This window comes from Colius striatus, chromosome 1, assembly GCF_028858725.1.
Source record: "Colius striatus isolate bColStr4 chromosome 1, bColStr4.1.hap1, whole genome shotgun sequence".
Classification (NCBI taxonomy): Eukaryota; Metazoa; Chordata; class Aves; order Coliiformes; family Coliidae; genus Colius; species Colius striatus.
In genome coordinates this window covers 54,864,973-54,879,967 of record NC_084759.1, presented here as the reverse complement: position 1 = coordinate 54,879,967, position 14,995 = coordinate 54,864,973, and the positions used below count along the sequence as shown (strand labels likewise).

Genomic DNA, 14,995 nt, shown 5'->3' with positions numbered 1-14,995 from the left:
TTAGAGAGGGAAATTGCTGAGTCGAGGAAAAACATATTTTCCATTGGATTTCCTGGCTGTTGGGGAGTGAGGGTGAGAGTATCTCAGAGTACATACAGTGGTAAGAGAAGGCAACAAGAGATGTAAAACAAAATAAATCTTCAAGATATAAGTCTATGACAAATTGTCACCCTTTTTTCAAGCTGAATATCAGGCATTTTAGTGTGTAAATATTTTAAGAAAGGCCCCTGGGAGAGTACCGCAGTCATCCAGTGACTACAAGTAGATTTCTTCCTCTGTAACTTCCCACCTTACTCTCTTTGCTCAACTCTACCACCATCTCTTTTTTTAAATGGTGGAAGTTTACCAATTCTGAACTGAATTTTAATTTCCTCTTAAGTCCGTCACCTCTTTTTCTGCCTGTTCAGATTGTCATATTGCTATGGTTTTAGTAAATTGAAGTAGCAATTTTCAAACAAGAGACATTTAAATTTCAATATGTTCCTTAGATCTCTTAAAATTATTCATACAACTCATACATATTACTTCACATTTTGAAAAAAAAATCTCATCTTTTTTTTTCCTTTTTATCTATATATATGAAGGGAAAGGTTAGCTGAATGGATTTATTATTTCATGCTTTTCAATTTGGGGAATCTACATGTTTATGTTGAGACAAAAACTTTCATGAAGTGTACATTTTAAAGAAGAATATGAGCCAATATGGGGAAATTTATTATTGATTATTTATTCTGTTTAGAGTATGAGTGTTTTTGTTAAATACTGTGGAGATATTTATTTCTGCCATACAAAATCTTGATAGGCATAATGACTAGAAACTTGTAATTTAACTTATTGTTTTTGATGTATCTTTCTTGTTTTATATATTCATCTAGGTTGCTTTTACAGTTCTATTTGATTTAGAAGCCCTCCTGAAGATCTGGTGTTTGGGCTTCACAGGATACATCAGCTCATCTCTTCACAAGTTTGAGTTGCTGCTTGTAATTGGAACCACTCTTCATATTTATCCAGACCTCTATCACTCTCAGTTTACATATTTTCAGGTAAGATCATCAGTTTTTACATTTTAATCTTTATGGCAGTTAAAAACATGACCTATCAACATTTGGCTCTCATTTACTTCCATTCTCAGACTACTGGTATTCTCACAGTAATGACTGATTTTGAGTATATCTTCAATATAACAAATATGTATATTCTTAACTATGTTCATTGAGTGGATTTACAGAACTAGAATTCTTTCTAACTTTGCTGAGAAGTCCTTTCTGTTGTCAGTAATTCCCATGCCTTATCTGAGCTACACTGGTCAGTAGATCCTGGATCAGTTTATTCACTGTCCTTCATTGAGCCTTGACCTTGCATACAGTTGTTTACAGCATCACCTTCCTGTAGCGTCCACTACTTTCCTGACTTCCATTTCTCAGGCCTCAGTACACTTGCTGTTGCTTCTCCAAGTCTGCATCTCTGTGGCAGTCACATGCCAAACTAAGAGTCTTTGTTCCATTTATTGCAGGCCTTTTGAGCTAATTTCACTAGAATCATATTAGTTGAGTTTTACAGCTCTCCAACCATTCCGTATGTAGAGAGAAAGCGTATTTATTGAGGCTCTTCATACGTTTTTGTTTTGAGAAAAAGTAGGAATGACAGACAAAGATTAATTCAGACTTCCGATTCTTCCTCTGTCACATGGCACAACAGTTGGCAGCCAGTCATCAGTGGTGTTCCCCAGAGCTCAGTGTTGGGGCCTGTTGTGTTTAATATCGTTGTCAATGATCTGGATGTTAGGATTGAGTGCACCCTCGGTAAGTTTGTGGATGAGATGAAGCTTAGGGGCATGGTTTAGTGGTGGCCTTGTCAGTGTTAGGTTAGTGATTGGATCTTAAAGGTCTTTTCCAACCAAAATAATTCTTTGGTTCTGTGGAGGTATCTTCTAACCCCTACCATTCTGTGATGCCGTGAACATGTTGGACTAAATGGGTAAAATCATCACTAGCACATAGGACGAAAATATAATTAAAATGTAGCCAGATGTTGATATCAAGATAATAAGTCATTTATTTTTAATGGGTTTTAATAGTTGCATGGGGTGGAGGTGGTAATGTTTTATTGTTTGTTTGGGTTTTTTTAAAAAGTGCTAGCTTTCATGACAGAAAATGTCAAGATACTTTTTTTTTTTTTCCAAAACATATGAAAGATGTACATTTTAGAAGCAGGAACACCTGCTACACTGAAACATTTGAGTTGCATTTTGTAATCCAAATCTCCTAGGAGGCAAATGTCAGTAAGACTGGAAAATACTTTGATGTCAATTTGCAAGGGAGGTACACAACGTATTCCCCAGCAATCAAGCTTCTGGGCAAGTTAGATCACACACTTTCAAATCAACTGAGGTCAAAAAGTCTTTTTCACATAGATACATCTTGGCATTCGGCACATTTCCAGGGCTTTAGGTATTAGTGATGACAGGTTAAATGTGTTCCTTGTCAGCCAACACAACAGATTATTGAAAACAGAAGTCTTATTTGACACATTCCAGGATAGTAAGCAGAAATATCATTCGGCTTATCTAGTCTTTCTTAGCATACATTTCAGTCTGTATTATTTGGTCTTTATCAGTATCTTTTGCCAACACATCATTCACTCTTCATCACATTGGCTACTGTCCACTCTCCCATCTAGCTTTCTTGCATTTGCTGTATGTTCATTCAAAACACTTTGCAAAAGCCTGTGTGAAAGACTAGAGCAAAGCGCTATTCCATGGCTGTAATCTATAGGACACAAAATCTGTGGAGAATTGACCAAAATTGCATATTATTGCAGAAGTTTGTAATGAACCATCAAAAAAGAGAAAGATTTAAACAGAAACTGACCTATACTTGACTGAGGGCATTATATTGTATTTGTGGTTGAGGAAAATATTGCTGAGTCATTTTCTGGGTAAATATCATTAATTTTAGGAGATGTAGCCATTTTTTGTAACAAAGCTGCAGTTCCTCTTTTTATTTTTCATTTTGATTTGGGTTTTAACATGTTTTTAATATTTAATCCAAATAGTGCAACTTCTACAGCTCTTAAATGTAATGTAATTTGCAATTCAATTACATAGAATGCATAAATGTTCATTAGAGTATACTTTTGCTAGATTCAATTTATCACCTAATGAAAATAAATGAAAAAAAAACAAATAGTGTCAGTAAGATTAGTGTGTTGCTTAAAGGTCAATTAAAGTTCCCCAAAGGAAAGGGGAAAAAAGTAAGGGGAAAAAAAAGTAAGGCAGTTTGTCTTAAACACTCAGAACACTGTCTAGCATGAAATCTTCACCTTGCTGGGGTCAGTGTTGAAACTAGTACTGATGAAAACAGAGCTAACATTTACATTGCAAGCAGATCTTCTAAGAAGGCACCATGTTTACCTGTTCATATATGCAATGTGATCATGGTACCAATGTGAAAGGAAGGACTTATCTCACCTTCTTCTGTGAGCTCTATAACTAGGACCCTTTTAAACTGTGACAGTGAAGGCTTGTCCCATGTCACACAGGGGTCTGATATGTTTGAAATAAGTTGCTTTCTTGAATTGCCTTTCTCTCTCCCTCGCTTTTGGCAGTAAAGCCAATAGCATGTTCTCATGTGTGACAGATAGATAGGGAGATGAGTTTCTTGCAATATGTAAAGGTGTACATTATTAGCAAGCTATGCGGTCTAGTGAACTCTTTCCGTGAGGAGCTTTTGTGAAACTTCCTTTCTTTCCAAAGCAACACAGTATTGTATTTGATTTGTACATAATGCCAGCCTCTCATTGCACTGTAATTCCTACCTTTCAATTTCAGTACAATTCTTGTGGAAATAAAGACAATACCTTGGGCTAGAGATTCTTTGTATGAACTGCAGAATCTCATTTGCCCCATATGCTGCTGTCTGTTCTCTCTAGCAACTAGTGTTGCTGCTACTGCCTTTTGTGGATACTAATGTTCATGTCACTGTTTGTGCCACTATCAATGGCAGAAATAGGATGATCAGAGCTGTCAGTAGCTTTTCCAAGGTAGGCTAAGCAGTGAATGGGTCAGGAGTTCCACATATGTTCACAGGTCCACTGCCAGTACTGATACTGAGAAGTGTCAAATACATCAGCAGCAAACAATGTTGTTTCCTGTGATACTGATAAATGCCACCCAAAATTTTCCTTGTTGTATATAGTAGGAAACATAAAAATATGGTCATTACCATATCTGCATACCAGATATGCCAAGCAATTTTTGCCTTGGGTCACTGAAATGGAAAGAAGACCTGTGGAAGACTTGACAATTCTTTTTTCTGTGAATATGTAACCTCCTTTAACAAGTAACAGAATCATGGGAGAGTATGGGTTGCACAGGGACTTTCAGTTATGTCATCTAGCCTGCTGCTCAAAGCAGAACTTTTTTCAAAGGCTATACAGGACCCTGCCCATTTAGAATAAGTATGAATTTTTACTGGTGATGATAATCAAACTGGAGCAACTTTGCTAGCACTGCAATATATTCTCAGTTATAACTGATATATTTCAATCTGTGTGTGAAAACAACATACTATTAACCTCCATTGGTCTATAATTCCATGTGACATTCAGGTTTACTGCCTGTAGTGTGTTTTTGTTTTGTTCTCCTTGTTAACCCAAAACTGGCTTTACCTAATTGCATTTCTGTGATGACTCTTTGTGATCGGTGAGTTGATTATAGTCTTGGAGGCCTTGAGTGTCCTCCTCTGTCTATATTCTCAAGAGCTCTGCTGTCATCGCATGCCTGTACTCTTCAATCCTGCGGTTTACGAAAGGGCCATAGATAGCTCATTCTATGCAAATTTCCAGCTTGTTATTACTATATGTTAGAAAAAAAAAGATATGTAACAATAAGCTATACACTATACAATCGCAAAAACCTAAGCAAAAGACGAATTAGGTTAACATTTATTGATTGGGTAACTGCTGTTGCTAGATAAAACAAATGTCCAGGCAGGCCAAAATAAATGCAGAAAGAACCTGACAGCTTCTTGGGCTTGTGTTCTTAACCTAACATACAACTTCTGGTCTGTTACGAGCAGTGACAACTTGATATTTACTGCAAGTCCCTTTTTGGCCTTGAAGTCTCTGATCCTGTGAAAAGCTTTTGATAAATGTCATAATCAAATAATTAATACAATTGTGTTTTCTTGTTCTTTGCAGGTTCTTAGAGTAGTTCGACTTATAAAGATTTCCCCTGCTTTGGAAGATTTTGTGTATAAGATATTTGGACCAGGAAAAAAGCTTGGGAGTTTGGTGGTCTTTACTGCCAGCCTTTTAATCGTCATGTCAGCAATCAGTTTACAGATGTTTTGCTTTGTAGAGGAACTGGATAGGTTTACAACCTTTCCCCGGGCAAGTATAAAAAGTATTGTTTATTCTTTGCTTGTCATTGTTTCCTTATCATTGGTAAGATATTTTCTTACCATTGAGGGAGAACTGGGCAACGTGAGGCTAACAGTTGTATTCAATAATCTTAAAGGTCTTTTCCAGCCTAGATGATTCTGTCATATTTCTTGTTATCTCAGTGGTCTTCCTTTTCTTCTGATAAATTTGGACCAATTTATCTCCATATGTGTAGATAAAATAATTGTATTTTTTAGGTGTAACAGTCTTCCTGTAATCCTTCAGTAGTGAAATTTGTCTTTCTTTGGGTTAGGTATTTCTGTTGCTGAGGGAACATTAGAGAAGTTTTATGTATGCAGCCTGATGATGACACGACAAAGCATATGACTTAACAGTACTCTAGTATGTTAAAGAAAGAGGATTTATGTGCACAGTCATGAATATTAGCCACAACATTTATATAAAACGTGTACACATGATTTTTGCCTTCATAATATGAAAATGGTTGTGCTTGATTTGTACAGGAATGCTTGTTTCACACAGGGTTATGAAACCTGTCTGCATTGACAAAACAAGTGTTTGCCTTTTGGGTATAAAGAAAAGATATTTATGGGCATTATGTTAATTCAGAACAGAACATTGAAAATCAGTGGAAATTGGACCTAATGTATTTATTGAAACAGACTGTTCTGAATGAAAATACTGCCATTTCTCTAATAATGGATTAGACTGAGTGTATATGGATTGATTCCAGTGATAATTTATTTGTTTCTGTCAGTTCAGCTTGGTTATCCAATGTATCTATTTTAGTGAAAGTGCATTGGTTGGTACAATTAAATAACAATGAATAAGGCAGCCTCAAGGCTCATGCATTTAGCAAACAAAATGGTTAGTCAACAATTTGTAATTATCAACCCAGAGTTGATGTATGGGAAGCTAGCCATCCAATGTAAGAAAAAAATACCTACCCACAGGGAGTAATGTAATGACATGCTTTCCATTTTTGAAAACATGTTTATAAGTACAGCCAGTAAGATCATGAGGAATTCAGTACAATTAATTTTTTAAATGCTGAAGAAAGAAAAAAGAAAATATCTTAAGCTTTTCTAATCAAGTTAGGCCTCTGTCTCTAAGTTTGGTGATATTACCACCATATTGCATGCTCAACTCTCATATATAACTTCTGAAAAAACCCTTCCAACTGCAAGTTTGAAATCACCATGGAATTTTGTTTAAGAATTATTTTTTTGGAATTTATACTGAGTGGCAATGAAAGTCCTGAAAGGATTATTGTAATATAATTGAAATAAGAAAGATTCATAGTCACCTGTGCATTTTATCTAGATGTATTAAGTACCTCAGAAAGATCTGCTCACAGTAAAACATTGCCAAGATATATCAAGATGTTAGTAAAGTTTTCAATTCTTTTGAGCATTTCAATCTGAAGCTATTTAAGCTTCATGAAGCACTTCTATCATATTGAATATTTGTACAAAAATGTGTATAGACTAAGTGTACATTCAAAGAGTGAGAAAATATTTTCTCCAGCAAATTATGCAGGTTTTCTACAAATATAAGATAACCAAATTTGTTTTCCATTTTATGTCATCAGTTTTGGAAAAACAGAAGATCTGTTACCAATTATAAAGGAGTGTTCTGACAATACTGAGTTGAAATGTTTTTAATACTTCTTATATGATAGCCAAAAGCAAGTCTGTCTTTTTTTATTATTTGTATATTTATTCACCTTCTTAGGAATGTTTCAGAAGTATAATTTACATAATGTGTTTTCTTTTTGCATTTTTACTATTAATCATGTCTTAATGAGTCAATAGAATCAGGGAAAATTTTATATTCAAAATTTGTGATTGATAGTTTGAGTGATGGTGTGCCTTTGAGGGAATATGTCTTCCTAGAAAAGGCTGAGGACTTCTCAGTCATGTTATCTGGTCTGAATATAGATCACTGAATCAGTTTACAAAAAGACAGTTCTCAAAAATGTGATTTTGGGTTTGCCTGCAATGTATTCTTTTCAAAATGTGACTGAAGACATATTTGCATTACTATATGATGTAGGAGATGATCCGAGGTCTTCAGTAGCAGAATTTGCTAAGATTAATTTTTAGGAGTTTCTCTCCAAAGAGGAATATTCTTAAAATGATCAGGACTGTTGCTGTGGATTTTTTTCGATACAAATACAGAGAGGACAAGCAGACTAACAGAAATGGTGACAGTAGAGGCTAGATTTTGAGTTTGAACATTGAAGTGCTTCCTACACTAAAACAGACAAAACCTAAAATCATTTTGAAACTCTAAGTGCTTTATAAGAAGGCACAGTATGGGTTTTGGAACAAGCAGACCTCCTCCTTTTGCTAATGTCTCTAAATTGCATGTTTTCACGTGGTTTCCTGACAACAGTCAATAGGCACAAGCTCAGTGTTACCATGGCTACAAATTTCACCCTTCTTTTGGTCATTGCAACTTCCCAAATGGACTGGCTTTCTCTCTAATACTAAGTATAAAAATACAGATGTTTGCTATACTGTTTTTAACTGATCCACCATGTCTGGTTTTGCATGTCTTCTCAGACTGTTCATATTGAGCTGTGAGGATAGAGGGCTGCTGGGCCTCCTGAAGAGGGACTGGGAGGCAGGGCTCTGCTCAAAAGCATCAGTGTAAGAGGGCCTCTAATGAATTTTAAAATTCACTGTATGGAAGACAAAACACGTTATTAGTGTTTCTGACTTCCGTGCCCTGTTTCTCCTGGGACTTAAAGTCATATGCTGAATACTCAGTGTCTCAAGTTACAAGCTGGGAATGCTGCTCTTTTTTCAAATGGGTCAACACAAGCTAAAAGCCAGGTCCAATTGATCTCAGCAGTAAATTCCCCCAGTCTTCAGCAAAAACAGGACTTCAGTTCTAGCCTTGAGCTTGGAGAAAGCTCAGGTTGTGAATGCTACTTCAGCCCAAGCATCATCCATTTAAAATGTTGAACAATGTAGTCTTAATTCTCTGATGCAGTTGCAGTCTTCAGTTCCACTGACACATTTTTACCAGACAGCAGCTCTTTTGTCAGGGTATTTTTGTACACTCATGACTATCTTAGGACAAAAAGGTAGATTTACACAGGTAGAACAGATTGCAAGCATTTTGCAGCACCAGCCTAAATCCTGTTAGCTTAATTTGCAGAAGTTATCCCTCTGATTCTAGGACTGTTACCATGACTACAGCCATTATGATTTGGCCCATAGTATTTCATGGACATGCAGCAGTTGCAGGTCAAGTACATTACAACTTTAAGTAGTAATTTGTGTGGCACCCCCCCATAATAGTTGGACAAGATATCAGAACTGTTACTTTGGCTCATATATTCCACCAAACCTTTGCCAGTCTTCCACTATAAATAAAAGGTAGTTTGACTTCCATCATCAAAACAGCTAATTAAGTAACAGAGTATAAATACTCAAAGAAATTGACAGTCTTTTCTATAACCCAGATTAATTCAGAAAATCACCATTTGCATAAATCTCTAAGTCACATCTTCACAGATGTTGATTCTGTCATCTAGTGCATTTCAAATTAATTTTAAAGTAAACAGGGGGAACTATACCGTTCAGCTAAAAATAACTTCCTCCAAAGGAGATTTCTGGGTGTGAAGCACATATTCATTATGCACTACCTTGTTTTCTTAAAACTGATGTTTTGTCTAGAGTGGACTTCCGTGTTACAATAAAATGTTTAAATTATATTAAGAGCCCATCTTATGTAACTATATACTTTATGGACAACTGTTTTAGATGGAGGATTAGATTCTTACAATGTTAGAAGAATGTCTTTTCCAAATTAATCTGGTGTTTGTATTAATGAGAGGTCCACAACATAGTATTAGACATATCTTTACACCTTGAAGAATTAATTAAAATATTTCTTTTTAAAGCAACAATAAGCTATGGTAATTTAGTGTGATACAGGTGAAAGGATACTGCATTGTTTCAATTATGCAGTGCCCCAGGTGTTTTTAAAGCCAGCAGTGGAGTGTATTACTTAATGTAGCATCCATCTTGTATTTCAGCAAGGAATGTCACACTGGACAGGTATGGCCACCAATGACTCCAGAGATGCTCTGAGTGCAGAAGAAGAGTGACTGCCCTGTCTTGTTTCACCTGGTCCTCATGAGGGAAGCTGAGAAATGGTGCTGGGCACTGATAGAGTAGTTGGGAAATCGTTCTCTCTAAAAAGACAGTGCCTTTTATGCTGTGCCTTACATAACGATATGTACCAGATTATCTTGTCCCTGCCTTATCCAGCCTTCCTACACTGCCCCAGCAAGCTTTGCACCTACAGGCTCTCCTTTCAAATGTGAAGAATATAGCATACATCCTTGATTTCATAGTACAGAAGCAACACCTGGAAACCTATGCCACATCCTTATTATATCTGATAACTGGAACCAACTCCTTGTCACCAAATAATTATGATGTGTTTATGGCCATAGGGAGTTCACATAGGGCCAGGGGGAGATGAAAGACCAAACCCTGTAGGGATGCATGTGGACAGTCTGCTTTAGAGTAAACTGGCCAACACTGCAGGGTAGAAATCACAGCCTCCCTTAAGCATATGAGTGTAATCTTAAGGGTCCTATTTGCATTGTGAGAAACTGCTTAGAGAAGACAGTTTTGTTTTAATAGCTCTGCAGAATTGATAAGGAATCCAAGCAAAGTTCTTGTTGTAGTTAATATTAGTAATATAAACTTTAAGTCTCCCCCGCAACCAGTTTTGCCAGCAGCTTTAGAAGTTCATTAGAACCTAGTTTATTGAGTTTTAAGCAAGATTTTTTATCTACATGTTTCCAGCTTTTCTAGCATACATTTGAGCTTAAAGGTAGTTTGATGTAAAAGGCTCTTCAGATAGTTTTCTCATAGATGTAACAAGAAGAATACTATTCTGTCTGTGCCAGTTGCATTATTGTGTTAATGTTTGTTGCTGGGGCTGTCAGGCCCATTGTGCATAGACTTAATATATCTTATTACTGTGACAACATGTTGAATTCAAGGAATCCTAATAACTGGAAGCTGCATTGTTAGTGTCTTCAACTTTAATCCTTACTATCTGGAAAGAGTACTTCTGATATCAGGCAAAAGCAAAAGAAACGTGCAACAGTTTATCTGCATTGAGAGATGTAAGACTACTAAGATTCACATTTCACTTTGATACCATAGTCAAACTTCTGTGACTAAAGCAGAGCAGTCCTCAGTGTCTTTGTATGATGTACATGTCATGCTTACATATTGTTGAGTTCAATCCTAGTCTGTGCTGTAAGCTCAAGGTGAGGTTTCAAAGGTCTAAAACATCTGGCTTCTAGGCTTATCTGGATTCATATAATCCTATCTCCAAAGAAAGTTGGTTAAAACATTGTCATTATTCCCTCTATTTTTGACACATACCCCTAATCTTAAATTTAGAGATTTGAAAATACTCCACAAACAGTTCCACAAAAAGTGCTATTTATAAAATGTCTGGGGAAGAATCTGACTGACTGAAACAAGTGGAAGTACTAGGACCTTGCCTTGCGTTGTTTAGTCTCATTTTTGAGGTGCCTAGAATGCTTCTTCTGTTAAGATAGCATAAATGTATGGTCACGTTTAGTTATAACACTTTAACAGAAGAATAAGCATTAAGAAAAAAATCATAATATGATATAACATTCAAAACAATGATCTCTGATGCTCAGGTTATTTATTCTATTTTATCAGCCCTGGAGGAAACCAAAAGCTCTACATATGGACTAATGGAGCTAGGACTATGATTATAAATTGCAGATTATAGTTTGCTCAAAGTTTAAGCTAGTTATTTCTCCTTAAGGTCTGGAATAGTGTTTCACCTGACTTTAAAAATTTAAGTACAATTGTTTATTAAGATTTTAAAAACAAACCAAAACAGGTATTCTATTCTGTTAAATGAATTTGAGGAATATGGGGAATGTATCAATAGAATTTGTGAACTGCTAATATGTTTGTAATTCTTTTTCTTGCAGGCATTCATGTCAATGTTTCAGATCCTCACACAGGAAGGATGGGTGGATGTAATGGATCAGACACTGAATGCTGTAGGACATATGTGGGCACCGGTAGTTGCTATTTATTTTATACTATATCATCTTTTTGCCACTCTGGTAAGTCTTCACTTGCAAGTGTGCTGTGCTTTTCTTTGTTTTGAATTCTTCTCATTGCTCTTTTATTATTTTTCTCAGCTAGTTAAAACTAATTGTAATTCTCATTTTCAGTGTAGAAGGCTTTAGGCTTAGTTCTTGGCTACAATAGAATTTACCCTTCAGCCATGTGGCATAAAGTAGTAACCTTTATTCTAGCGTGACTGGTTGTTCTTAGTAAGATCCAAGCCACACTGCTAGACTAACAATATAAATGTTATCTGTTTTGTACCTTCACAGTTCTAATGATTGCAGAGTGAAGCAAGTGCTTTTATTTATCATGTAGAACTAGTCTCCTCAGCTTCTGTTGCATTCTCTTTGCAGCAGTAATTAAAGTAAGAAGTGTCAAGCTTGAGGATATAAATTCTTAACTAAAAGTCAATATTTTTCTATTGCCTGATTCACAATCAATGCATGGAAAATATATAATATAGTATGCCAAAAAAACAGAAGTATGAGAATTAACACAGCAGTTCCTGCATGTGTAAAGAAATGGGGATTATATCTAAAAAAAAACCCATTTTTTCTTTGTGTATTTCAAATGGGATGATTGCATCTCTTATGGAGAAAACAGCTTTTTGGATATCCTGTATCAATAAGGGCTTAATACTTTATTTTGAATACCAACACAGAGAAAATACCACAATCAATGGAATACCATTTTATGCACTCTTAATTCACTCCTGCTTCTGTGCATTTTATGGTTTTCATCCACAATATTTTTATGCACTTATTTTTACTTTCTTCATTACATAGTATTTCTTTGCTCAGTCGTCTACTTATGTAAGGTACTAAATGTATTTACACAATCTCCATCATCTTCCATCTACTTCTTTTACTTTACAATATTTTCTTTTTACTTCTAAAGACTGAAGAATATGACTGTAATTCTGAGTGTAGCAGCTTCTTTCATATGTATTGAAATCTTGACCACTTTATAAATGGCAGTGAAGTGCATTTGGTGGTCTTAGAACTGCCTAGCTAAACTAATGTATATATCAGCGGATACACACAGGACATGTAATTTGCTTACAAGGGGCAGAGGAGTCCTTGAGGTCTGGAAAAGCAATTTTTCATGCCGAACTGATTTTTAAAACTCCTTGGGGAGATAGAAAGCAAAAGGGAAGTGAGTTTTGGTCATGGATTTGAAATCAGTTACCGGTTAGTGATTCTTATTGCTGTTTTTCTGATTCATCACCAAGAGCATTGTCTGAAATGGAATCCACTTTTATCTCATAGATGAGCATTTAGCAAGACTATAAAGTAAATTACTGTCAGGTGGCCTCTGGACTAAAAATTCACACTGTAATTGAAGAGTAACTTGGCTGTAAGAGCAATTTTAGTATTCTGCCTTATGTTTCATGTTTTGAAAGAGTCACCTGGGACTTTTCCATTTGTTTACTCAATGCACTTATTTTGCTAAGAGCAAGGTCACTTTTCAGTACATTATCTTCAGTCCTTACATAGGGAATTTGCATTTAAGTACACAGCCTTTGTTTTGCTTCACAAGTCTACAGGTTTCTTCTCACTCACCTATGCAGATTTTACATGGATGAAGAAAAACTGCTATGATAATTGTGCAGAATCACCTGGCCTTACAAAGTTGTTAGTTTCGGTTCTAAGATCTTCCTCAGACCCCGGAGGAGAAAAGCTATGTAGGACAGAGTTGTCTAGAGGCCAAAGAAGCTTAAAGAAAGAAAAGAACATGGAATTGTTAAAGGAGCATAAGAACTGTAGAGCTGCTACTAAAACCAAAAAAAAAAGGAGAGTTCTAAGAATAAAGAGCCCTCAGTGAATAACAGGAGTGAAGTCAAATGAAGAAATGATTTTCACTAGCCAGAAGAGAGGGAAGGATTATCATTGACAAGTGATAATTGCAGATATTTGGCAAAGCAGACTGTAGAGTCTTGGAAATAAATGAATAGGTTTCACATTAGAATGATAAGAAAAGTTGAAGCTCAAGAAACAAGACCTCTGTCGGACGTGAGGACTGTTATTAGTTGAGATGGCAGCAGAGGTAGCTAAACAAATAACAAGTTTACATTTAGCTTTTATTTTGCAGTACATTGTCTGTGATTCTTGTTGAAAAAAAAGTGAAAAGAGAATTAATGAATGCCTTAATGCCTTGATACATCTGTGCATGAACCAGCAAGACTGCAAGGGGTGATATATTTAATGAGCTCTATACTCTTTTTAGTGTGGAACTGTACTTCCTTAACTAGTATGCTTAGAGCTGCAGGTACTGCGGTATCATGGACTATATAAAGTATATGAAGAAGAAAACCATACTGTCAAATCCTGACAGAATGATAGCAAAGCTGTTCATCAGCAATTAGGGACTGAAGTAGTTTGTGCCAGAGATCATGTATTTTATCATAATTCTGTCTTGCTTTGTCATTCTTCCACTATTTGTAGGTGTCAGATCATTGACAACTGTATGAGGTCCTGTTTAAGTACATGGCATATAGAGTATGTCTTTTTTAACAGCTGTAGGAAATTCTACATATTCCTAAAGCCAGTTTCCTATTAAAGGAACATTTCTTTTTCTGAACTTAAAGTTTTATGGATGACAGTCCTTTCTGTGTCTTCTATATCTTTATAGTTCATCAAGGAAAGGGAATCCTGCTCTGGAACAAGGTTCAGACAGCCAGCTCAGATGCAGTTTGAGTTCCTTGTCTCATGTACTAAGCTATTTAAAATTCATCTTCCACATAGATGGGGAATAATTTTCCAGTGAGACTGAATGACAGCAAAAATTACATTTACAACAGTAGTGGACAAATATATCTGCTCTGGTTGTCACTGGTCCAAGATCACAGAAATATTTTAGGCCTGTAACTCTCTTAAAATAGCTTAGATTCCTTCTGATATCTCTAGGGAATTGGTGCTTCCCAATAGGAGTTCAATATATCTGAAGATTTTTTGCATTGCACCTTAGAGACCAAAACTTTGGCAGCTGCTGACAGCTGTAAAGCTATGTATATACAAATTTAGTGCCTTGAGATCTAAGTTGTCTGAGGATATAATGCTGAACAATGCTGTCATCCCTCGTCTGCATCCATGCTCTCCTAGTTCTGTCTCCTTCTTGGGTATATCAGTCTCATTTTCAACTTCTTTGGCCTCTGGTCACTATCTAAACATAAGAGGAATATAATAATCTGGTATACACTTCTTTTCCCCTGAGTTTCTTCCTCCTAGAAGTGTAGGCATATCTACACAATGTTTAATCTATAGTAGATGAAAGTACATGGGCTTCCTATACTGTGACTCTCAATGCATGTAAATAATGAGAGATCTTGCTTTTCTTTTGAAGTAAAGTTATCTACATGGCACAAAGCACTTAGAGCATTAAGAAAATCTGTAAAATAAATTAGAGGTGAGTGCCCTCTGTGCTAAAATTCACAC

General features: G+C 35.9%; 1 protein-coding gene across 2 annotated transcripts in view; it reads left to right on the top strand.

The window, feature by feature from the left end:
- Positions 1-14,995, top strand: part of NALCN (sodium leak channel, non-selective) — a 218,647-nt gene that overhangs the window by 118,135 nt on the left and 85,517 nt on the right. For both annotated transcript variants that reach the window (XM_062020546.1, XM_062020545.1), the window contains 3 exons: positions 876-1,043; positions 5,200-5,391; positions 11,417-11,554. In XM_062020546.1, coding sequence (XP_061876530.1) covers positions 876-1,043; positions 5,200-5,391; positions 11,417-11,554 — 498 coding nt within the window. The remainder of the gene's footprint in view (positions 1-875; positions 1,044-5,199; positions 5,392-11,416; positions 11,555-14,995) is intronic.